The 22,305-nt window shown below is 41.5% G+C and overlaps 4 protein-coding genes across 6 annotated transcripts in view; 2 read left to right on the forward strand and 2 right to left on the reverse strand.

Annotated features, from left to right (window-relative positions):
• The window catches only part of LOC106820834 (mediator of RNA polymerase II transcription subunit 4-like), a 20,711-nt gene extending 17,626 nt beyond the window's left edge, over positions 1 to 3,085 (reverse strand). The window contains exon 1 of the mRNA XM_014825409.1: positions 2,998 to 3,085. Coding sequence (XP_014680895.1) covers positions 2,998 to 3,062 — 65 coding nt within the window. The 5' untranslated portion in view covers positions 3,063 to 3,085. The remainder of the gene's footprint in view (positions 1 to 2,997) is intronic.
• LOC106820832 (serpin B6-like) overlaps positions 1 to 14,084 on the forward strand; it is a 16,656-nt gene extending 2,572 nt beyond the window's left edge. Inside the window, exons 1-7 of one of the 3 annotated variants that reach the window (XM_014825405.1) lie at positions 8,203 to 8,372; positions 8,654 to 8,728; positions 10,450 to 10,558; positions 10,934 to 11,162; positions 11,399 to 11,825; positions 12,050 to 12,204; positions 13,170 to 14,084. In XM_014825405.1, coding sequence (XP_014680891.1) covers positions 10,468 to 10,558; positions 10,934 to 11,162; positions 11,399 to 11,825; positions 12,050 to 12,204; positions 13,170 to 13,440 — 1,173 coding nt within the window. In that variant the 5' untranslated portion in view covers positions 8,203 to 8,372; positions 8,654 to 8,728; positions 10,450 to 10,467 and the 3' untranslated portion in view covers positions 13,441 to 14,084. Of the gene's footprint in view, positions 1 to 8,202; positions 8,373 to 8,407; positions 8,427 to 8,653; positions 8,729 to 10,449; positions 10,559 to 10,933; positions 11,163 to 11,398; positions 11,826 to 12,049; positions 12,205 to 13,169 lie in introns of those variants that run through there. The other 2 variants (XM_014825406.1, XM_014825407.1) reach the window with 2 other exon arrangements.
• On the forward strand, positions 3,309 to 6,572 carry LOC106820833 (actin-related protein 2/3 complex subunit 2-like). The gene is made up of 4 exons (XM_014825408.1): positions 3,309 to 3,697; positions 4,132 to 4,318; positions 5,046 to 5,181; positions 5,466 to 6,572. Exons 1-4 carry the CDS (start codon positions 3,427 to 3,429, stop codon positions 5,775 to 5,777), a joined length of 906 nt encoding a protein of 301 aa, XP_014680894.1. The 5' UTR covers positions 3,309 to 3,426; the 3' UTR covers positions 5,778 to 6,572.
• A 2,325-nt stretch (positions 14,085 to 16,409) lies between the features above and the next one.
• On the reverse strand, positions 16,410 to 21,143 carry LOC106820824 (sodium/potassium-transporting ATPase subunit beta-like). The gene is made up of 6 exons (XM_014825395.1): positions 20,962 to 21,143; positions 18,503 to 18,643; positions 18,036 to 18,146; positions 17,551 to 17,723; positions 17,244 to 17,360; positions 16,410 to 17,087 (listed from the first exon to the last, which is right to left on the reverse strand). The coding sequence occupies exons 1-6, from the start codon at positions 21,056 to 21,058 to the stop codon at positions 16,845 to 16,847; spliced, it is 882 nt and encodes a 293-aa protein (XP_014680881.1). The 5' UTR covers positions 21,059 to 21,143; the 3' UTR covers positions 16,410 to 16,844.
• Positions 21,144 to 22,305: the final 1,162 nt, after the last annotated feature.

Consider the following 22,305-nt stretch of genomic DNA (forward strand, 5'->3'; position numbering starts at 1 on the left):
TGAACGTGGGGCTATTAAACAGGTGAAGGAACCCTTTGGCCTTAGCTGACTGATCCACTGAATGGGTATTCACTTGAAGCTCACCCAAGTGCTGTAGTAGAGCAGGGTAAATCTTCCACATGGTTTGTATTGCATGATGGGTATGGGGAATCCATCGTGTACCGGACACACGAGCTGGGAATCCAGTGACATGCAGGGCTTCAGCAGCAACCTTCAACATACTCCTGTTAAGCGCACTGTTGTGGTAGAAGAGATACAAACTCTCTAGCAGCTTGGTAATTTTGAGTTTAGAGTTGCAGCTTTTCAGTACATCCTTGAATGAAAGTTCAAGACGATGTGCCATACAATGAACTGATGTCAGCAATGGTTGCTTTTTTATAAGTCTCACGCCAATTCCAGTGTTTACTCCCATGTTCACACTTGCACCATCGGCGCCGAATCCTACTATTTTGGCATACAGATTTGGGTCCGAAATGCCCCCGTACTCCTTCAGAGTCCGTTCGATTAGTTGCATAATATTTTCTGCATTCGCTTTTGCAATGTTTTGGAAAGCCAAAAACTTGGTGTTGACTTTTCCCTGGTTACAGTATCTGACGTACATGATCTCGGCTTCTGTTACTGACGAATCAGTGGATCCGTCGGAGATCACACTATAAAATGGTGCTGCATTCAGTTCTTTTGACATATTAATGCGTTCATTCTCAGCAATGTAGGTAACAAATTTCCGTGCAGCCCTGTCATGCCGGTACGTTTCACCCAGATCCATTCCGTTAGCCTCTTCTAGGTCACATATCCAGGTATAGTCAGTGAATGCTTTACCTTTTTTCGCAATGGAGTGAGAGATTCTGAACAGTTTTTGTAATTTCCCAAACTCTTTGTCATTCAAACTCTTTAAAGCTTTTCCTGCCGGATTTGTGCCTGGAACTGCAGATTCTGCCTTTTTCTTACCAAAACACTTTTTGTGCCCTTCACTCTTGTCATGCATCTGAAGTGCTTTAATGTGAAAATTCACACAGGCTTCCTTCACAAATTTACTGTCTTTATCTGCTAAGGCACTGTTGGTCAGACAAGAATTACAAAACATTTTGCCATCTGTCAATGTCACCCAGGGAAATGATTTATTCCAGGATTCTTTGAACTTCCTTGCCCTTTTCGTTTGTTCATACCGGCGTTTTATCTCCTTTTCTCTTGCTTCTCTACACTTTTCTTTTCACTGATTTACCACTGATTCTGGCCTTTCAATCTTGTCTATTGTCTCTTCCTCGTTGATAACAACGGGAGATGATGTTTGACGAGTATTTTTCAGCCAAGATTTCAACATTTTGTATAGGTTAGACACAATTCCGAAGAGCAAAACATTAAAATGACGTGATAAGAGCAAAAGGTAATTACTGAATGAAAAACAACAGGCCTGTGAGTGTGGTTAAAAAAACAGGAACAAATCTGAAGCAGCAGAGTGAGCGAAGCGCATCCCTCTCCACAATGCACGCAATACCAGTGCTCAGCATATTTATAATTATACTCCCGCGAGCGTCGCTCCCGCGTCTAATCATTAGTGGGCTGAGTGCATTCCCGAGCATTTCATTTTACCATAGATATATTATATACAACACAGGTGTTGTGTATATATATATCTATGATATATATCATACGCCTCCACAGTACACTGCAGACGTATTGTCTAGACGCATTGTCTGGTTCTATCTTATTCGCTTGATACAATCATGATACAATGTATACACATGTTCACAATTATGATCATCATCGGCCACGTATTGCTTAATCACAATAACGCTTGCGCTTGCAAATATGCTATGCCTGCTGTATAAAAACGCTAGTGTGGCATAGTAAATTAGTAACTAAGGGCGCGCACTCGCACTCGCTCAGATGCGCTGCCGTATAAAGTTGATAACTCAACAACCACTATCCCGATTATGACGATTTTTTTTTTACTATCCCGGCGGGATACCAAGCATTGAAATCTGGTATCCCGCACAAGAATCTGGTATCCCGGGGATATCGGGATACCGCTAATTTCGACCCCTGGCATAGGGTCTATGTCCCCCAGGGTACTGCTGGAACGTACCCTGGGTACCTGGTAACTATCTGATATGGTTAGGGTTAGAGAGTAGGCGTCTCCCTAGACTCGTTAGTAGAGTAGGCGAGGTACGGTCCGGCATATTAGATAGTACCAGGGTACGTTCCGACAGTACCCTGGGGGATATAGACCCTCTCACTCTCAGCCTTAGGTCTGACTCTTAGGAGGCTCGAAGTGTATTGATTTACGACGTGGATATTCGTCCAAGCATCGGACACCTGTTCGTATGCGCTATTCGTCCGAGCAGTTGTTGCGCATGCGCTGTTCATGTTGCATGCCGCAGGCGCACGGCACGAGTGCCGTAGGTAGGAAGTGTGAAGGCCTGAAAGGGGGGTCTGGGGGTTCGGGTTAGGGTTCCCCCCAGACCATTTTTAAATCTAGACGCTCTAAAATGCTATTTACCCTTTAGATTTTTGATTATTTTATGCCCTTGTAGGCTGGGGTCCCGTAGCGTTTTGCTACGGCAGCCCTACGGCTGTGACACCCCTGCATACATGCGTTGCGTATGTGGTTATACACCATAGATAGTGTTTGGTACTATCACTCGCGTATATATAAGAAACCGAGCGTATAATAAGAGAACCGAGTCGGTTTATAGTTAGTGTTAGTGTTAGGGCTGGTGTTAAGATTAGGTTTAGGGTTAGAGAGTAGGCGTGGTTATAGGGAGTAGGCGCCTCCCTAGACTAGCATGTACACTTATGTAATACAACATGAACAGCGCATGCGCAACAACTGCTCAGACGAATAGCGCATACGAATTGATTTAGTGTTTGTTGTTTTACGTGGTACGTAAACATGTAGCCTTGTAGGGTGTAAGTGGGCATCGAATAATATATTTATTTTACTCCAATGATATTAAGCATATATCTAGGATTAACACATTGTTATTCTATGCTTACTTTGTTATAATTTCTACATCGTCAACCAGAGATAACAAAACTGCTTTTGTACTGGGCGCTGCCATCTTGAAAGTGGTTCACTGTCTTGCACAAAGTCATCCGCCTCTTATCGTAATCTCTCGCTCACATTATGTTGCAACTTAATTTCAAATCTAAGTTATTTATGTGATTAATTTTTTGTCAGATTATTCGTAGTACGCTGTAATATTATGCACGACTAATGCAATTTATTTGTATCTTATTTTTTACAGATGTTTATAGATTTGATGAAAAACGTAAGACGCGTGATGGTAGGCGGCTGACTTTAAAGTGATACCCGGCAGTAAACTTCCGTTTTCCGGTGGCAAGTTATGAGGGTGCGGAAGTTTATGAAATTCGCTGTTTAAACTATATTTTGGTTTGTCTACGGGCATTAGTTTGTTTAGAAACATGATTTTACTAGAGATTCAGAATCGCATTATTGTCGACACACTCACAAACAAGTTCAGGAATGTGCAATCGGGTGGTAAACCAGAGTCAGTGGACATTACTATCGCTGATTTTGACGGAGTGATGTATCATATCTCGAATCCAAGCCCACAGGAAAGATCTAAGATACGGCTTAGTATTTCAATGAAATTTTATAAACAACTGCAAGAACACGGAGCGGACGATTTGCTGAAAAGAGAGTATGGCAGCTACATAACAGACGCAGAAGATGGTAAGTACTTGCTCCAAGAAACTGTCAAACGATATATAGACCGTGTGCGGTGTAATATTGTCAATATTGACAGTGTCACTGACACTGTAGGGGTTGGTTAGAAGCTGTCAACTGTTGTCAACTGATCTCGTTTTCCCCGTGGCTATATCACTGATATGACTTTAATTCGACTAGTAAGTGCTATGTGACATGTGTGAATGGCAGTAATGTCTGAGTTATGCCATTCAAGAATAACATTTCCGCCAAACTAATAATTTTTATGCTGCCATGATGACAACTATTCGTTAACTGTCATGGTATGGTTGCTGCGGTATATGCATGGTATTACAAAGCATAAGCTAATAAATAAATATATATATATATTGTATAATCCTCTTCTGATATTGCAAGTGTATTGCTTTCACACTCATATTTCTTTGACAATATATTTTCAGGTTACAATGTATCAATATTGTATGATCTTGAACAAATTCCACAAGACTTTGAAGATGTGGTTACCAAGGCCAGTCTTCTGAAGAGGAACTGCTTTGCAACTGTCTTCGAAAAGTACTTTGAATTCCAGGAGAAAGGAGAGGAAGGCAACAAGCGAGCAGTAGTTCAGTACAGGGATGAAGAGACAATGTGTGTTGAATTTAATACTTGAAATATGTGGCTAAAATAGTATAGACATTCTGTGAATTAAATAATGTAATATAAATTGCTAGATTGAAAGTGAATAGTGTAGATCGCACTTAGCATGATCAATCGCTCTCAATAAAGTTAACATGAATGATACATGTAGGGCTTTCCCCAGGAAATTCATGTCATTCGGAAGGCATGTCACATATGGAAAGATGAGGGAGGGGCCCAGGAGGGGATTGTACCAATTGGAGTTAATTGTGTGAGTCATAAATGGCCCCAATACATAGGTAAACTCAATCAGTTTGCAGGTGTATAGACCAAGCTGAGGTAAAAAAAAAAGAAGCAAGACTGTTGGCATTGTCAAAAATAAACAGTTGGAAATTAGGGCATGGTGATTAGGCAATTAAGGCTTGTCGGAGGATTTATGGGATGTCGTAAATTAGCTTCAACTTTAAAGGCATGTCAAACCCGGCATGCATTAAAGGCCTGGGAAGAGCCATAATATGTGGCCAGCTGCCAAAAGTTGGGCATGGAAGTTTTAAAATGCATTGCTGGTCCATTAGAAAGTTTCTCTCCCTGAGAGAAAACACCTATACTCGCAGTGTGTGTGGAAGGTGTGTGTCCCGGCAATCGTTATCCAGCGTCCAGTGTAACATTTGTTACAATATTTTAAACATTGTTTACATTAATGTGTTCCGAGTTCACTCGTATTTTGTTTACATTCTAGGTATGTGGAAGCAAAGGCAGACAGAGTCACAGTTGTTTTTAGTACTGTGTTTAAAGATGACGATGATGTAGTCATTGGAAAAGTATTCATGCAAGAGTTTAAGGAAGGTCGTCGTGCAAGCCACACTGCCCCACAGGTTTGTATTAACATGCCTACACAAGATTAACTTGCCTCATCATGTCTAAGTTAATCATAATTTAATAAAGGTGCAAGTGTTTTATCATGCATTCGTAGTAATTCTCTCCAATTGCATCAGTCACACATGAGTGGGTCAGAAGAGATAATGTAAAAAAAAAATGTGGAAGCTCATAACCAGTCTGTGTGCATGGCCTCAGTTATGCCATCCATTTTCATAACATGTACGACATGGTGCGGGTCCATGCAGCATGTGGCATCGTCTCATCGATTTATTTCACGTAGGTGTTGTTCAGTCACAAGGAGCCACCGCTAGAGCTGCAGGGTACGGATGCGCGTGTTGGAGATAACATAGGTTACATCACGTTTGTGTTGTTTGCACGCCACACGAACCCGCAAGCACGCGACAACACGATCAATCTTTTGCACACCTTCCGAGACTACCTTCACTATCACATCAAGTGCTCGAAGGCGTACATCCACTCGCGCATGCGAGCCAAGACAGGCGACTTCTTGAAGGTACTGAATCGGGCACGGCCAGAAGTGAAGAATGCTGAGAAAAAGACGATTTCGGGAAAGACGTTTGTACGAACATAATCCGCACAAATTATTGTAGAACTGACATGTGCCGTAATGCATATTATGATTGTACGGCATAAATTCTTGTTGGAGAGGGCAATATCGTTCTATCTCTTCCATCCTGTTTGGCAAGTAAATTTACTAAATTACTATATCAGTGATAAGGATTTTTAGGATGAGTACAAATTTCATAGTCTAGCAGTAGAGGAATCACTGCAAAATTGTGGGAACTCTATCAAATCACTGTTCCTCACAGCTGTATAAAGCAACATGTCTTGAGTAATTTTTATACATTTGAAGAAAGACAGGTCAGATCGTCAGTTACGTGTTTACGTATTACACTAATTGTGTGAAATGATCTAGAATAATATTGATTATTAATGCGAGTGTATGGTCGAAGACAAATTTAGGTTTGCCATGCAATAGGTTTGTAATAGTTTTGGTTACAATACAAGTCCTGTGTTTGATTTCATGAATCATGCCTTTGTATCATAGGAAAGTTATTGCTCTATAAATGTAAATGTGACCAGACAAATTGTAAACAGAACTGCATACCTTGATGTATTTTGGTTACAGTAAATATTGTGTATATGTTAAAACAAGGAGACTGTTTCTGAATGCAGATAGAAACTTGCAACCAAAAATGGTGTGAGCTCGGTAATTAAATGTTAATTTTAATGAACAAAAGCATGCCACTGGGAACTCGTTTGTTCTTCCATTGACCTTCAAATTGTTAAAATGCGCAAGTAACCAACCTGTAACCGTTTTGTTAGTATGGATGTAATAAATATATTCCACTTTATTCACACCGCACATTATCGGTTTTCACCTTTATCCACCACAGATTATCTGAAGTGCCCGGCAATACGTATATTATATGTCACGGCTATAGGTTTCAGCTTTGCGCAGTGGCAGTATCCTAGCCGATGAGGTTTATCCGAGGCGGGATTATTGCTAGTTGAAACTGCCGTACGCACCAACCAAACCCGAGGATGCCACAGGATGTAGACGGCGCACGTGGCCACCTGGCGTCTATTAGCTGATGCCCGTTACACCACTTACCTTGATCTCCTTGATGAGACAGACTCAACCTCGCATATATCAGAGGTTTACTTATTCATTGCAGATAAAGCCGTAATTACTGCAGATCGAGGCATATATGCGTCCACATCTGGACACACCTTTGATAACTCAATTAAGCATATATAATCCAAGTTCCAAGTGTTGTCTATCCATTCATCTTCCGATCTATCAAACTCGTGTATTTCACCGGACTTATATAGTACAAGAGGTGATAGGTATACAATGTTCATCAGTGACAGTAGACGTTTGAGATGAATTCTAAGGGCTCAGGTACAATCTCTACGTTATGTAATCACTGAATTCAGGACTACCAAACCGATGTGCAGTTGATGACCATATGGCTGAAATCTATAAATTCGCTATAGAGGGGGGGGGGTCCATTCCTAGTTTCTCATGTGTGACCCGCTCCAGCATAATACGGACTAAGTCGCAAGTCATTGTTTTGAGTAATGAGCACGCACACATGTCAGGGGTGTATCCAGAGGGTTTGGGTGACCAGTTTCCATGGTACTAGTCACAGCTAGGGGGGTCCGGGGGCATGCCCCCCCTGGGAATTAAAAAAAAATTAGGCTATATTTGGTGCATTCTGGTGAATTTTGAGGGTCAATTCTGAAGATACCCAGCCTGTGACCGGTTTCTGGAAACCGGTGCAAACCGGCCTAAATCCGCGCCTGCATGTCAATGCTGAAAATGGCCTACCTGGACAAAAATATGATTTTTACAAAAATAAGTTCCTAAGTGCATGTTTAATCCGGATATATAGGTTCAGATATCTCTAGATTATTATGGTCATTTTTAATTTTTTTTAAATCTTTTTTTTTCTTTGCCCTTCAGACCGGCCCCTGACCGCTTGCGTAATTTTTTTCCCCAGGCGAGTTCAGGGCTAATTACCATAATGGTCGTGTTTCTCGCGCTGCCATTGGTTGAACTTCAGTGCCATTGGTGGAACGTCACAGTCTCGTAATATTCATAGGACATCCATAACGAATTCCGTCAGTAGTCCTCGATAGCCTAGTACGCAGCACGTTAACCTCGTGTCTAAAAAGTCGTTAGATCGAATCCCAATTTTCTTGTTTTCTGTATTTTTCCATCTTTATATATTTAACAATTTTTTTCTAATTAACTCAAATATTTACATGATTTATTTACAACTTAATAACAACAAATAATTTTTTTAATTAAATTTTAATTAGGGTTAGGGTCACTAGGGTCAGCATTTTCCTTAACGAATGCGCATGCGTCAAAAACACCAGCTCGATAGACACGCCCATTTATGGTAATTAGCCCTGATCCTGCCTGGGGAAAAAAATAACGCCAACCGGATCTACAGTTGTACAGACTGGCATCTCACAGCTCATGAGTACCTTCAGCGAATTTGTGCAGCAAGCAAAACGACATGGTGTCCGTCTATACATCGCTGACGCTGTGACCTGTGGTCATGACTCACTTGTGGGCGTCCTGCGGTGTTTACACATGTCACTCTGATAGTTTGCGCCAAGTAAGCTTTATTACCTGCAAGCATAGCTGCAAGTAAGTGGTTTCTATCGTTGCTCTTGTGTGGTACTGTTTGTCTGGTTGGCCTGCGTATGTATATAAGGGGCTAGCTACCTGCCAAGCCCATAGCTACCTGCCAAGCCCATCGCAAATCAATCGCTGTTATCGCGCAGCTGTGCACTGTGCAGTTTTCCCACTGTCAACGATTGAGCGTCAGTGCCTAGACCAATAAATTGTGCCCTAGAGTAGAAGTTCTTATTATCTGACGCTATTCTAGACCTATGCTAGCAGGAGCTAAACACCAGTTCCGTTTCCAGAGTTTCAACAAGCTGCAAACATTCTTCGGTCTCGTCTCACTCGATACTTGGGGCTGATCTCGACTACAGGCGTAGGTAAGAATCTGTGCGATAAAGTTGTAAAACACTGCAAATTGCATGTAACGTATACGGTATAGTGTGATTGATGTTATATAGGGCATATACTTATTTATAGGTTGTATACTATAGTTAGCTCTACCGGTGTATATACTCGGTCCCGCTACAGTAGAGGGGGCGAAGGGCTACTGACACTGTGCCTGTGGTACCGCGGTAATACATGTTCCCTATCCCTGAACCCAATAATGTATTACTTTGGAGTAATAAGCTGACTCAGGTTATTACTCCAAGTCCAAGGTATTACCAAACAAGAGTAGGAGAACTCCACTCTGTGTTGGATCACAGGCCCTTGGAGGCTCAAGTTTCAAGAAGAGTAAAAGAGCGAAGCGGCCTGTGGTAAAAGAACGAAGCCGCTCTTTTACTCTTCTTGAAACTTGAGCCCCCAAGGGCCTGTGGTTGGATTGTACTAAGCTACAGGAGCTACTTGTGATGTATTCACATAGATTTATTGTGAAATAAATGCAAGTATAACAAACATAACGGACAATGCAGTCGCATCATTACTCTGGTCCTTCGCTATTCTTCCCGCTCTATCCTCTGGGGAGAACAACTAGCGCCATCTAGTATGGACAATATTAATATAATGAAACAATACATTACACTACTGTAGTACCTAGGCTATATAGTGATATGTGTACTGTGGTGGGAGCAAAGGGCTGCATGGTAGGCTGCATACAGTATGAAAGTTGTGACTCAATCGCTTCTGTTTTTATAGTTTCTACTGCTTCTTTGTCTCTATACACTTCTATATCATTATCATATAACCACATATCTTGAATGTATTTCTTGAATCACTATCTCTTAAAGTTATGTATTTATTGTGAGTTGTGGAAGAGCATTAATTAAATTAATTTGGAACCTATGATTGGAACAGTGTAATTATTGTTTTATGTAATAATTAACTTTGGGAGTGAACATCATTAGTGTTAAATTGCTATCATTTCATTATTAGCTAGAACCAATAACCAAAGTGCATGCCATATAGTGCACTAGGGAGATAGATGCAGTTGTGTTCATATATGATTGTGAGATAGAACAATCAGATAGTGAAGTTTTGCAATTTTGTGGTTACTGGGTTCAAAAACATGTCAGTATAAAAGATATACCCAAGTACATATAAAAGTAAAGGCTGTGCTGTGGAACAATTAACACTAACAGCCTCACTATGAACAGCCTGATGCCATACAGTTTATTTTCAAAGAATGTGTGTTATGCGTGCATTTTTAGCTTTTACATGACACTCCAAGTAATTATAAACTGCTTTACAAAATGTTCTCGTTATTTCATTTGTATAGATTTTCATATCGGTCACATAAAAGTGATAAACAGTCACGTATATGGTCATAGCACCCAATGACTACAATGTGGGGGTTCTTAGACAAGAGTCTGATGAGAAATGCTGTCCTAATGCCTGTGATAAAAAAATTATGCCAACCTAATCATGCTGCACTTATTGGAATAAGCAGATAGGCATATATAGGTTATATATCATCTTCACTTATTCTATCTGTTTATTATGTATTTAGTTTTTGATATAGCATCATGTGATTGTGAGTTTCTGGATTCTCCCTGATCCATGACTATTTCAGCTTTGTATTGTAATGTCATTGTTTACTGCAACATGGTGTATATATACATGAGTTCACATTAATATAAAAATTCTGGTTTCATAATTTCAGCTTTCACCTTTGCAAAATATGGCAGAACAAACAGACACCCACCTCTCTCCACAGCCAAATGGCAAATTCACAATCAATTTTTTCGAGACTGTCAAAGATGGAAAGGATGGTACATATAATAGTATATATATGTGTGTGTGTGTGCAGTGAGTGTGGTGTTGTGTGTGGTGTGCGTGCGTGCGTCGTGGCGTGTGCGTGGCCGTGCGTGCGTGCGTGGTGCGTGCGTGTGGGTGCGTGGTGCGTGCGAACATGTGAGCATGTGAGTTTATTGTGAATTTACTCATTTAATGTAATGATTGAAACAAATTATTAAATAAATAAAGTGTGCAAAGTAAGGTAAGTAAAGTAGTTACATTGTGGATTGTAAAAAAACAGGTACGTTAATATTTAGTTAGTAACATGAAAGCAATTTCGTTTTAATTAAAGTTCTACCTGCCATGTAGATGCCATTATTCAACCTACCGAATAACATTGTCTCCCACAGGTGAGAATATTTTCTTCTCGCCGGTAAGCATTCACCTCTCATTGGCTATGACAATGCTGGGTGCCCTTGGCAACACAGCACAGCAGCTGAAAACAGCCTTGCAGCTTCTAGAGATGGACAGCGGCGATTTGCATGAGGAGTTTTGCAAGATGCTAGATGTTGTGCGCAGTGCTCGCGAGGGTTCGTCTCTCCACATAGCAAACAGACACTTTGTGCAGAATGACTATAAGTAAGTCTTCAGACTTGTGGATGATACGCTTCTTTGTATACAGATGTTAAAAAGTCCATGCATAGCTAGTTTTGTCATCAATGATATGAGTCCTTGTAAACCACACACTAAGCTCAAATAAGAAGCTTGGAGTGAATTCCTTATTTAGTCATTACTATTAAGGTTTATAGTCTAATCAGAAGATAATCATTATGTCACTATAATGTATAATATATGAAATCATTTGTATTTCCAAGGTTGCTGAAGACATTTCAAGATGCTTCACAGAAGTTCTATAAAGCCGATGCAAAGAACGTTGACTTCGCTAGCAATACTGAAGCTAGCAGACTGGAGATCAATAAATGGGTGGGCGAAGAGACACAGAACTGGATCACTGACCTCCTGCCATCGGGCTCACTAAGCTCTCTCACACGGCTTGTTCTTGTCAATGCTTGCTACTTCAAAGGAGATTGGAAATCCAAGTTTAATGTGCAGCTCACCAAGCCGGAGGTGTTCCACGTGAGCAGTACGCGCAAAGAGAATGTTCTGATGATGAAGCAGCGTGGGAAGTTCAACCTTGGCTTTCATGCCATGCACAGCTTCTGGTTCCTTGAGCTGCCTTATCTCAATGAAGACCTTAGCATGTTCCTGGTCGTTCCAACAGAGATTGAAGGCCTTCAAAAGGTATGACATAATGGTATTAGTCTTTATCATTAGAATTCACTGGTAATGTTGCAGTCATTCATTAAGCTAATTTGTCTCTAATGTATTGTCAGTCTTATCGATTCATGCACAGTAGCTATTTCTACGGCTACTGAATTATATAGTGTTGGGAGATTGAAACGTTAGCGAGCGAAGATTGTAAATTTACAGCTTTCATCAGGTTCGTTCTTCGTTTTTTTAAATAGTTTGAGAAGAATATAGACATGGACCTTCTGAATCAGATGGAGAAGCAACTAATAATGGAAAACTCTGTGTTCGTCTGCCTGCCTCAGTTCCGCATCCGTATGAATGTTGACCTAGTGAAAACTCTACAAAAGATGGGTGTAACTGATCTATTCAGGTATGCACCCTGAAGTCTATGGGCCCTGTTTGTTACCATATTACATAATTTCTTTTATTCTTGATATTTAAGTGAGCATCGAGAACTTGATTTGGTTCTGATATTCAGTCAATCGTGGCAAATCACATCACCTACTGGACAAATCAGTGGACGTAATGGACTAATATATACAATGAGATAAGGTTGCGAATGAATACCTCGTTGAAGCTTTTCGAATTTTGAGAATCATTCCATAAATTGTTGTCAGTGATGTTGGAATTCTCTTCCCTTTTCTAGTTAATTAAAAAAAAAAAAAATTCAGTATTGATCTATGAATTTGATCAACCTTGACTCTTTCCTTCATTGTTATAGTCTTGTAGACTTTGTGGAATATCCTTTATGAAGTTATAAGGTTATGACTACAAATTCAAATGAATTGTACGTCTTCAATGGTCTCTATTGACATCACGTGATTGTCTGAGTGCCAGACACTGCGAAATAATAAATGATCCATTGCAATAGCCACAACAGTGATACTAGATAGTAGCAAATAGATCATTTTTGTCAGTCGTTTTTGTCCAGGAGTCAATAACTTCATGTTACGTGATACAATATGAAGTTATGATGGCAGCAGATAGGCTGAGAGCCAAATAAGGACAGTGACAAGTTGAAGGAGTGAATTGTGAAATTTTCTAACCCAAACTGGATCGATATAATTTCATATCATACACAATAGATGCATCTGTGTTTGTGGCTTCGTTTTCGGATTCCATTTTTGCAAAACAAATGAATGTTGCTGGAATTCACCTGTTCAGTTGCTTATTTATACCACATAACGACATAACTTCTTGGTAAATTTCAAGCCCCATTTCCTCATTCTATTTCATATATTCATTTTTCTACTTTTTAAAGTGCAGCTATCACTTTTATTAATGTGTATGAATCTCAGCGGCCATAAATGAATCTGTATTTATGGCTTCTTGCAGTGAAAAGTCATGTGACCTGAAGGGCATATGTGAGGATGATCTACACGTGGCTAGTGCTGTGCATGAGTCATTTATGCTCGTGGATGAGGAGGGTACAGAAGCTGCAGCTGCCACCGCGGTCGTCATGAACCTGAGATGCGCGCCAAGGCCGCCAATGGAGGTCAAGGTTGACCGTCCGTTTATCTTCTACATCAAGGACAAGAAATCTGGACAGATCCTCTTCTTTGGGCGATATAACAAGCCGATGGAGCATCTGGCCGTTTGTTGTTAGAAGCGAATGAAGTTTGTCTTGTTAAGGTGGTGGTGCAGGCATTTGTTGACTATACTTGGTCTGCAGCTTCCACATGCTGCGATTTAAATTTATGCCTTGGTACGAAGGCTCGAATAGTTTATCGTTTAAAAATCCATAATTCGTTAAGAAGTGAATATGAATATCACACATCGAATTATTTTGAACGTCGAGATATGTATTTTTCCTGAATAAATCGTGTTTTGATGACTCTTCTTGTCATGGAATTAGTTTGAGCTTTCTGTATACGTTTTCATTAGTGATTTATTTGCAGAAAGAGTTTTGTGTACTGGTTTATATATATATATATATATATATATATTCTATTTTATTGCAGATGTCAATTCCGTATTTACATTTTGTCGTATATTGTACATCTATAATGTCCACGCTGTTCTGTCAAATTGAAGTGGCTCATATTCGAATACTTACCCATGCAAAGTACTTTGAAATAATTCGGGTTAGTTTAAACTTGTGAGTATGAATTTATTCTAATATAATCAGTTAACCATTTATCATATATTTTGAGGCTTATTATAGTACTCGTATTTTTTATTTTGTTTAAATGAAATGGATTTCTATTGTAAATATTACGAATAGAAAATTGTGACTTCTGTCAGCCCTAATTTGTTGCTTTATTATTTCTTATTAATTCTCGTAATTAGCTATGGATAGTACGAATTAATATAAACCCCGGAAAAGGGATTGTACCTTAAATCACACGTCTCTCAGCTCAAAGCTCTGTGCCTACCTCCCCCCACCTCCCTCTTATTGCGGGTTCCGCGCGCACACACGTAGAAAGCTGTGAAATGCAGGGCCTGGCCACTAATTAAACAACAACACCTTAACTGGAACGTGCTCACAAAATGTATAACTGCAAATTGGTCTTCCTCCTCCTCCTCTACCACCTCCTTACCATCCCCCTCATCGTTATCATTCTCCTCCTCCTCATCATCCTTCTCATCCTCCTATTCCCCTCGATCTCCTCTCATCATTACCACGTCTATTCTCAAACATTTTCCTTTCTCAACTACCAACTGTACCGCCTCCTCTTCCTCGTTTTCTTCTCCTTTTTTTTCTTATTCATCATCATCATCTTCTTCCTCCTCCTCTTCTTCCGCCACCTGCTCTACAATATTCCGCTGCTCTATCCTACCCTTCTCATCAACCTCCTCTCTCACCGCCGACCGCGCACTAGAAACCCGCCGACTGTCACCGCCGACCGCGCACTAGAAACCCGCCGACTGTCACCGCCGACCGCGCACTAGAAACCCGCCGACTGTCACAGCCGACCGCGCACTAGAAACCCGCCGACTGTCACCGCCGCACCGCCTCACTAGAAACCCGGCCCGACCGCGCACTATTCAAAACCTGCCGTTCCGCTTTCCACTAGAAACCCGCCGACTGTCACCGCCGACCGCCCCTCACTAAGAAACCCCGCCGACCACTCACTAGAACCCTGCGGACTCGTCACCGCAGACCGCCTCACTGAGAAACCTTGCCCGACCGCCTCACATAGAACCGCGTCCGACTGTCACCGCCGACACTCGACTAGAAACCCGCGGACTGTCACCGCCGACCACTCACTAGCAAACCCGCCGACTTGTCACCCGCCGACACCTCACTAGAAAGCCCGACGACTGTCACCGCCTACCACTCACTAGAAAACCCGCGACTGTCCTCACCGACCGCGCACTAGAAACCCGCCCGACTGTCACCGCTACCACTCACTAGAAACCGCCGCCAACTCACTAGAAACCCGACCGCTGTCAACCGCGACCGCGCACTAGAAACCCGCCCGACTGTCACCGCGACCGCGCACTTAGACCCGCCGACTGTTCCCGCCGACCGCGCACTAGAAACCCGCCGACTGGTCACCGCCGCCACCGCTCACTAGAAACCGCGCACTGTTCACCGCGACGCTCCAACTTTTTTTAGAAACCCGCCTGACTGCATCACCGCGACGCGCCACTAGAAACCCGCCGACTGTCCACCGCCGACCGCCGCCACTAGACAAAACCCGCCGACTTGTCACCGCCGACCGACGCAGCTAAGAAACCGCCGGACTGTCACCGCCTGACCGCGCCACTAGAAACCCGCCGACGTGTCACGCCGACCGCGCACTATGAAACCGCGCCGACTGTCACCGCCGACCGCCTTCACTAGCAAACCGCCGACTGTCACCGCCGACCTGCGCACTAGAAACCCGCCGACTGTCACCGCCGACCGCTCACTAGAAACCCGCCGACCGCGCACTAGAAACCTGCCGTCCGCTCACTAGAAACCCGCCGACTGTCACCGCCGACCGCCCCCTTCACTAGAAACCCGCGACACTCACTAGAAACCCGCGGACTGTCACCGCAGGACCGCTCACTAGAACTTGCGACGCTCACTAGAACCGCCGACGGTGTCACCGCCGACCGCTCACTAGAAACCCGCCGACTGTCACCGCCGACCACTCACTAGAAACCCGCCGACTGTCCTCACCGACCGCGCACTAGAAACCCGCCGACTGTCACCGCCTACCACTCACTAGAAACCCGCCGACTGTCACCGCCTACCACTCACTAGAAACCCGCCGACTGTCACCGCCGACCGCTCACTAGAAACCCGCCGACCACTCACTAGAAACCAGCCGACTGTCACCGCCGACCACTCACTAGAAACCAGCCGACTGTCACCGCCGACCACTCACTAGAAACCCGCCGTCATTGTGCACCCGCCGTCATTGCTCTGCACTGTTACGCTCGCATACCACACTCGACAATCCCGCACAAAAATCTACGCGCGCTGGCTAACCTATTGTCGATTTTTTATTTCAAACTCGGCTTCTTTCGTTTATGAGCTTATGTATCACCGGGTTGCTTGTTGCCGTGAAGGCGCGACAAGCGCCCACGAGATATCTGCCTACCGGATAGCGGCCGCGTGTATATTGAAACAGAAAAATTGAATTAACTTATGTTTATTTATTAAAAGTTCCGCGTGCAATGAAATGAATCCTCATATATAGGTATAGCTTATATATACCTGAAATGCAAAATCGATAAAAAAGGCTACAATGTAAGAATTTGCCTACTCACTTATTTTCAAAAATTTTACAATGAGTATTGCCGTTTACTGATCAAGGAAACTTGTTTATATATAAAAGCGAGGTCGTATTATAGTTAATACTGGTAATACTGGTACTTGGTATATAACCAAGTATTAATATGCACGATGTGGAGAGTAACGTGTCCACAACTATAACGACATACGACGTTTTGAATTAACGAATTTTATTAACGAAATTCCTTAAAATCGAAACGGCTACGTGATTTTTAGTTAATTAGCTATTGAATGCGCGTGAACCATGCTCAGAGACGCCAGCTGGCGCCACCAGTCACGCTCTAGTTGTCGACCATAATTGCGAAGCTAACGATGCCTTTCCGATTTCTACTATCCATGTGTATGTTCCTCGCCCAGGCTTTACACTCGATGTTGACTGCGACATCGCGTTTCAAATTTTTAAAACGCGCAAAAACGAAGGGCTGTATGTAACCGTCCTGGTTCCAATATGGGTAGTACTCCGCCGAAAAGCCGGATGCGGACGCGTACTCGACTTGGCCTATATGCTGGACATCCATCTCCTCCTACCACGAAAAAAGTTATTAAAGCAAAAGTAAACGACGAACCAATTAGTTACTTTTTCGTGAAATCTCAGTGAAGTTTAGTCTAAGGAGCTATAGCTATTCTTTATTCGCAATGTCAACGGAATCCGATCAAATGAACGGCTAGCTGTATATTACCCTTCCGTTGCAGGAAACTCCTATCGAACCCTCCCTGAATCGCTGTAGTAGCTCATCTGGTGCGTTTGCTGCTGCTATACTTATGCTGTCATGGAGCTCGGGTATCCATGCAAATATCTGCAAGAGATTTTTTCAAGATATTATGTGAAATGCGATTTTTCTTAGTTTCTGCGGGGTTTGGCATTGTCATTTGGCATAATATCACAATGTAAACCCGCGCGCGAAGCATTCATACTTATATCATTTAGACTCCTGTATAGTAAGATGCTATATATAGTAAGATGCTCCTATATAGTAAGATGCTGACCTTGTTCAGTGTCAGAATCACGCATGGCTTGCCATCTTTGAAGCCGTAGCTGTTTTCTCTCTCGCATCCTGGAAGTTTTGGTATTGGAAACTTGCAAACTCTGTCAGCGGGGGCCCCCATAGACTTGTCGCATGTGATAAAGTGGGGTCCTTGTTGTGCCACTGGCTGATAGGCTGGAAAATGAAACATCGTTTTGCCGAGAACATGTCATATATGTCCTGACTCGAAAAAATTTATTGCTGGTATGATGTGGTCAAATCAATTTTTCTTTGCTATAACTGCATAAAATATTGGTGTTTTGAATGTTGGTGTAATCAGTGATATTTTCGCTGTCATGTGAGACTATATTCAGCTATATTTAGTTTTTCTGAGCAAAATTCTCGCAATACTCGTTTTAAGATGCCAAAATATCATGTAAACATTCGGGGTGCACAGGTTCCAACTAGCGCTCACTGGGTTCGAATAACCAAGCAATGTTAGCATACCTTCTAGAAATGTGTCCAGTGCTTTCACATATTGACTGTGTGTTTTGTTGCTACTGACAGAGAAGTGTATCAATACTGCTTCAGTGTCCGGTTGCGGTCTGAAGCCCATTCCTAAATTTCGAAAAAACGGATAAAATTAGTGTTCAAGTAATAAATGGGGGAATTGTTTTGCCTAACATGAAGCTATGGTGGTCTTGTTAAACGATATCTGTTTCTTTAACATAATAAAGCAATTGTAGATTTTAACATAATTATGAATAAATATATCCTACCACCACTCATCCAAAGTACGTATCAATAGAATTTACAATTCATGAAATAAATACCGACTAGGTGCATAAAAACGGCGTATTCGCGTGCATTTTTATTTTCACTTATACGTCACTGATAATTAATTGCTAGGCATAGACCTACTTTTAAAATTAATCATTCTTCCAATCATTTAAATAGTCTAGGCTCTAGAGTACCTGGAGTTCCCCCAAGAATGCTTGTTTTTCCGTAATATTTCGGCTCTAGTTCATTAAGGGTGGACTGAAAGGCAAGTATATTTACGGCAAAGAATCCACCGAGGCATATATAGAAGACGATGAAAAAGAATATGAGTAGACCTGAAAGAAACCAAGATGAGAAGATATAATGTCAAATGTATAGAAGTTTACGCTGACAGAGTACTCAGTAATTTGCAATCGTGGTCTGTTGATCCAAACACTTATTAGTCAATTTTCTACCTCGTGTACGCGTACACCTTACTTATCTTGGGTCGCGCCAGTCACATATACGTGTATATCATGGGTAGATAATAGAGATCTCTATTTTACATGGCTATGCTGTATATCGATAGATATAGATATGCTGCCTAGATGATAGCCTGCCTATATGCGCCGGTTAACCCTTCAGTCACCCTAACCCGAATAGTCTAAGGTTCTCAAATCACTGCCAAGCCTCGTCAGAGGTAAATTTTATTGCAGTGTAACTATAATAAATCGAAGGAAGTCATAGAAGTGCATGTTGATTTTTTTCAGTTGATTTAACTGACGTGGGTGTTGACAGATCGAAGATTTAACATAAAACTATTCATAATTCTAGACCATGACAGTTTGTCAGAAAACAGCCATCAGATAATTGTAAACAGATCTAACCTGTTCAAACTCTCGTAACCTTAAGAGAATATAATTACACATTAAAACAGCGACAGTTATTATTATTAAGATATATATTCGTTCCCTTTCTGCCACGTGTTCCGTCGTGCGCTATATTTCTATTCACTATAAAACATTTCTTTTCATGTATATGTATCACTATGAGGCATACACAGTTACTCAGGCACATCAGATAGTGAGTGGTATGCCTGATATGTGCATATTCAATAATGTATAATGAATCAAATTGATCCGAACAAAAACATGAGATTGTGTGAAAAATGTCAGACGTGCATAATAATTATTTTGCAGTCGATCTGGTTATAATGGCTCAATTGGATGAGCTCGTCTGAAATCAAGTCACGTGTTCGTTATTTTCTTGATTTACAGAGAAATTTGCAATTTTGAGTTTAATTACTTATCCCTACGATTCATTTCACTAAAACTCATGCGGGGATGGAACGCTATCAATGGTTGCAATCACTAAAGCGGTCGAGTCTCGCGTTTGTAAAATATATCCCTGAAACAGTGCGGCGCGATTGTGCTAATTAAATCAGTCATAAAGTCATTTTAATTGTGGGAAAAACTTACAGGGTTCACCATATCAGCTCCAACGCTAAGATATATTTCTGAGAACGCCATTCTCGTATTGTAATACTAGGCTCTAAGATCTAGCATAGCCCTTGCGTTTGTCCGAACACGGAGATTACTTTGTCAACGCTTCCGCGATGAATATAGTCGCATTTTTCTCCTATATGGCCATATAATAGGCATATATAATTCTAGTCAAACGGGTTGTGTCTTGTAGTCATTTTACAATTTACAGGATATCGCCGGTTCTAATCATACACGGTACAAGTAAGTTCGAACATTCAAACATTGACGACCTATATAGTGAATATATGCGCAGCGTTTTTACAGCAGAATACAATCGACAAAGACAAACAAATGTCGTTTTATAAGCGATGTACAGTATCCTATATCATGGATGCTATGCAAACACGTATGCATGCGTGTATTTGAACTTACGAATGTGAATATAAGATCGTTTTGTCTACGCGTTCGAGCGCGCGTAAATACGTAGGCCTGCACGCACGAAGGCGTCTGCGCGCGCGCGTGTGTGTGTGCGTGATTGTGCGTGTGCGTGCTCGTGTTCCTATGCGTGTTCGTGTTTCTGTGCGTGTGCGTATGCGTGTGCGTGTTCGTGTTTCTATGCGTGTGCGTGTACGTGTTCGTGTGCGTGTGCGTGTGCGTGTGCGTGTGCGTGTGCGTGTGCGTGTGCGTGTGCGTGCGCGTGCGAGTGCGCGTGTTTCTGTGCGTGTGCGTGTGCCTGTGCGCGTGCGTGTGCGTGTGCCTGTGCGTGTTCGTGTGCGTTTGCGCGTGCGTGTGCGTTTGCGTGTGCGTATGTCCTTGGAAATGATCATCTCGTGGCATTTAACGGAACGCAAACGGATATCGTAGATGATAGATGTATGAACTGGATTAATTATTCTTTTAATTTTATTTTACGCACAACAGTTCTGTTAATGTATTTCAGTCAAATTAATTTCATAGTAGCGCGGTTTAAAAGAACACATACCATCACTTACCATATACCATACATTACTACTATCCAAGTTCATGTTGAACGGATACACGGATACGCGATTAAGTCAAATCAGATTTTCATAGGTCGAATTTAAGCTAAACTATAACAGATAAGTAATTTAGCTTATTTGGTATGATAGTGCATGTCCTTGCACAGTTAGAGGTTGCAGGCACTGGTCGCTAAAAAGGCATATACTTACACCAACTCTTTCCTGTTTTTCCAAGACACTCCTTGGTATTAGGATTCCACAGAAACAAACTGAATGCATTGGGTGGTTTGACAGTGTCTGATCCCATTTTGAATAGTTACTGTTGAGTCGATATAGAGAAAACTGTTTCGCGGTGCTATGAGTGCAACGTGAAAGATTTGGCAATGGCCGAATGACTCAATCCAAAGTCCAACAAATACGTCACAGGTGACGTTATAGGCGCCGCATATATCAAGATGTAAATGCACTATGTTTGCGTGGTCTCATTTGGTTCGTTTTCCTTGATAATGGCATGCTGGTATTGTTGAAAAGGCAGGACAGCGTCATTTGAGACCATATAAACACCTGTCTAGTAGGTAGTTTATAGTTAGTGGTCTGTGATTTCGTAACTTTTTAACAAAAAATGTCAGGATACATCATCATCTATGTGGATATTTTTGTACATATATGATGTGTGAGTGTGTGAGTGTGTGTGTGTGTGTGTGTGTGTGTGCGTGCGTGCGTGCGTGCGTGCGTGCGTGCGTGCGTGCGTGCGTGCGCGTGTGTGTGTTTTTAAAATTCTGCTCTGATAGTGATTAAGTTTAGAAAAGTTGTGAGATAGTGGATATCTACTTTAATAATTTTATTATATAACAAAACTAACTCACGTAAACATACTTCACATGTTTATATAATGCGGAATAGAAATGCGTCAATAATGAAATATATGATATAAATGTTAAAATTATACATGAGGATATTTATGTTATTGCAATAGTTCAACCTAGCGTACTTGGGCATATAGTTCTCTTGATATGCTTATTTTCTTTTTTGAGCAGATCCTAAATTTAAACAGGGATTACTTGAATATTAAATAATAAGCTTGTTCAAATAAAGAACTGCATGCTGAATTCTATAAAGAATGCAAAATGAGATGAGGATGTGAAATTGTCTCAATTTCCTAAATTAGAACTAAAAATCGTATCCTAACCATATTTGTGATTTTTGTTATGTATATATAGTGTATGTTGTGTATGCGAAGTAACAGTGTGAGTATTTTTAATTAATTTCTATTCGATGATTATTCAGGCCTGCTGCCTATGTACGCCCTCTACTGTTGTACGCCACCTATACTGGTGGATTCTCGTTGGTTGGATATGCTCGTGCACGTGGAAAACCTCATATACACATTCGACACTATTTTGCTCAACAGATGGCAAAGCCGTACTGTCAAAGACTAATCTACTAATGTGATTGATCTACTTTCTGTATTTTTGTATTCGTGCGAAACTCATACTATAGTAATATATTCTAATAGTAATTTGATAATAAAGTAAAAAAAACGGTAGATAATAA

Source organism: Priapulus caudatus, unplaced genomic scaffold, assembly GCF_000485595.1.
Source record: "Priapulus caudatus unplaced genomic scaffold, Priapulus_caudatus-5.0.1 Scaffold49, whole genome shotgun sequence".
Classification (NCBI taxonomy): Eukaryota; Metazoa; Priapulida; class Priapulimorpha; order Priapulimorphida; family Priapulidae; genus Priapulus; species Priapulus caudatus.

Excerpts from the sequence above, each read along its gene's own strand:
- LOC106820824 (XM_014825395.1), bottom strand. The coding sequence starts at position 21,058 with ATGGGATCAGACACTGTCAAACCACCCAATGCATTCAGTTTGTTTCTG. Across the intron at positions 18,644-20,961 it reads AAAAACAGGAAAGAGTTGGT|GTCTACTCATATTCTTTTTC; the intron begins GTAAGTATATGC and ends GGTTTCTTTCAG. Across the intron at positions 17,361-17,550 it reads TGATTCTGACACTGAACAAG|ATATTTGCATGGATACCCGA; the intron begins GTCAGCATCTTA and ends AATCTCTTGCAG.
- LOC106820833 (XM_014825408.1), top strand. The coding sequence starts at position 3,427 with ATGATTTTACTAGAGATTCAGAATCGCATTATTGTCGACACACTCACA. Across the intron at positions 3,698-4,131 it reads CATAACAGACGCAGAAGATG|GTTACAATGTATCAATATTG; the intron begins GTAAGTACTTGC and ends ATATATTTTCAG. Across the intron at positions 5,182-5,465 it reads CAAGCCACACTGCCCCACAG|GTGTTGTTCAGTCACAAGGA; the intron begins GTTTGTATTAAC and ends TATTTCACGTAG.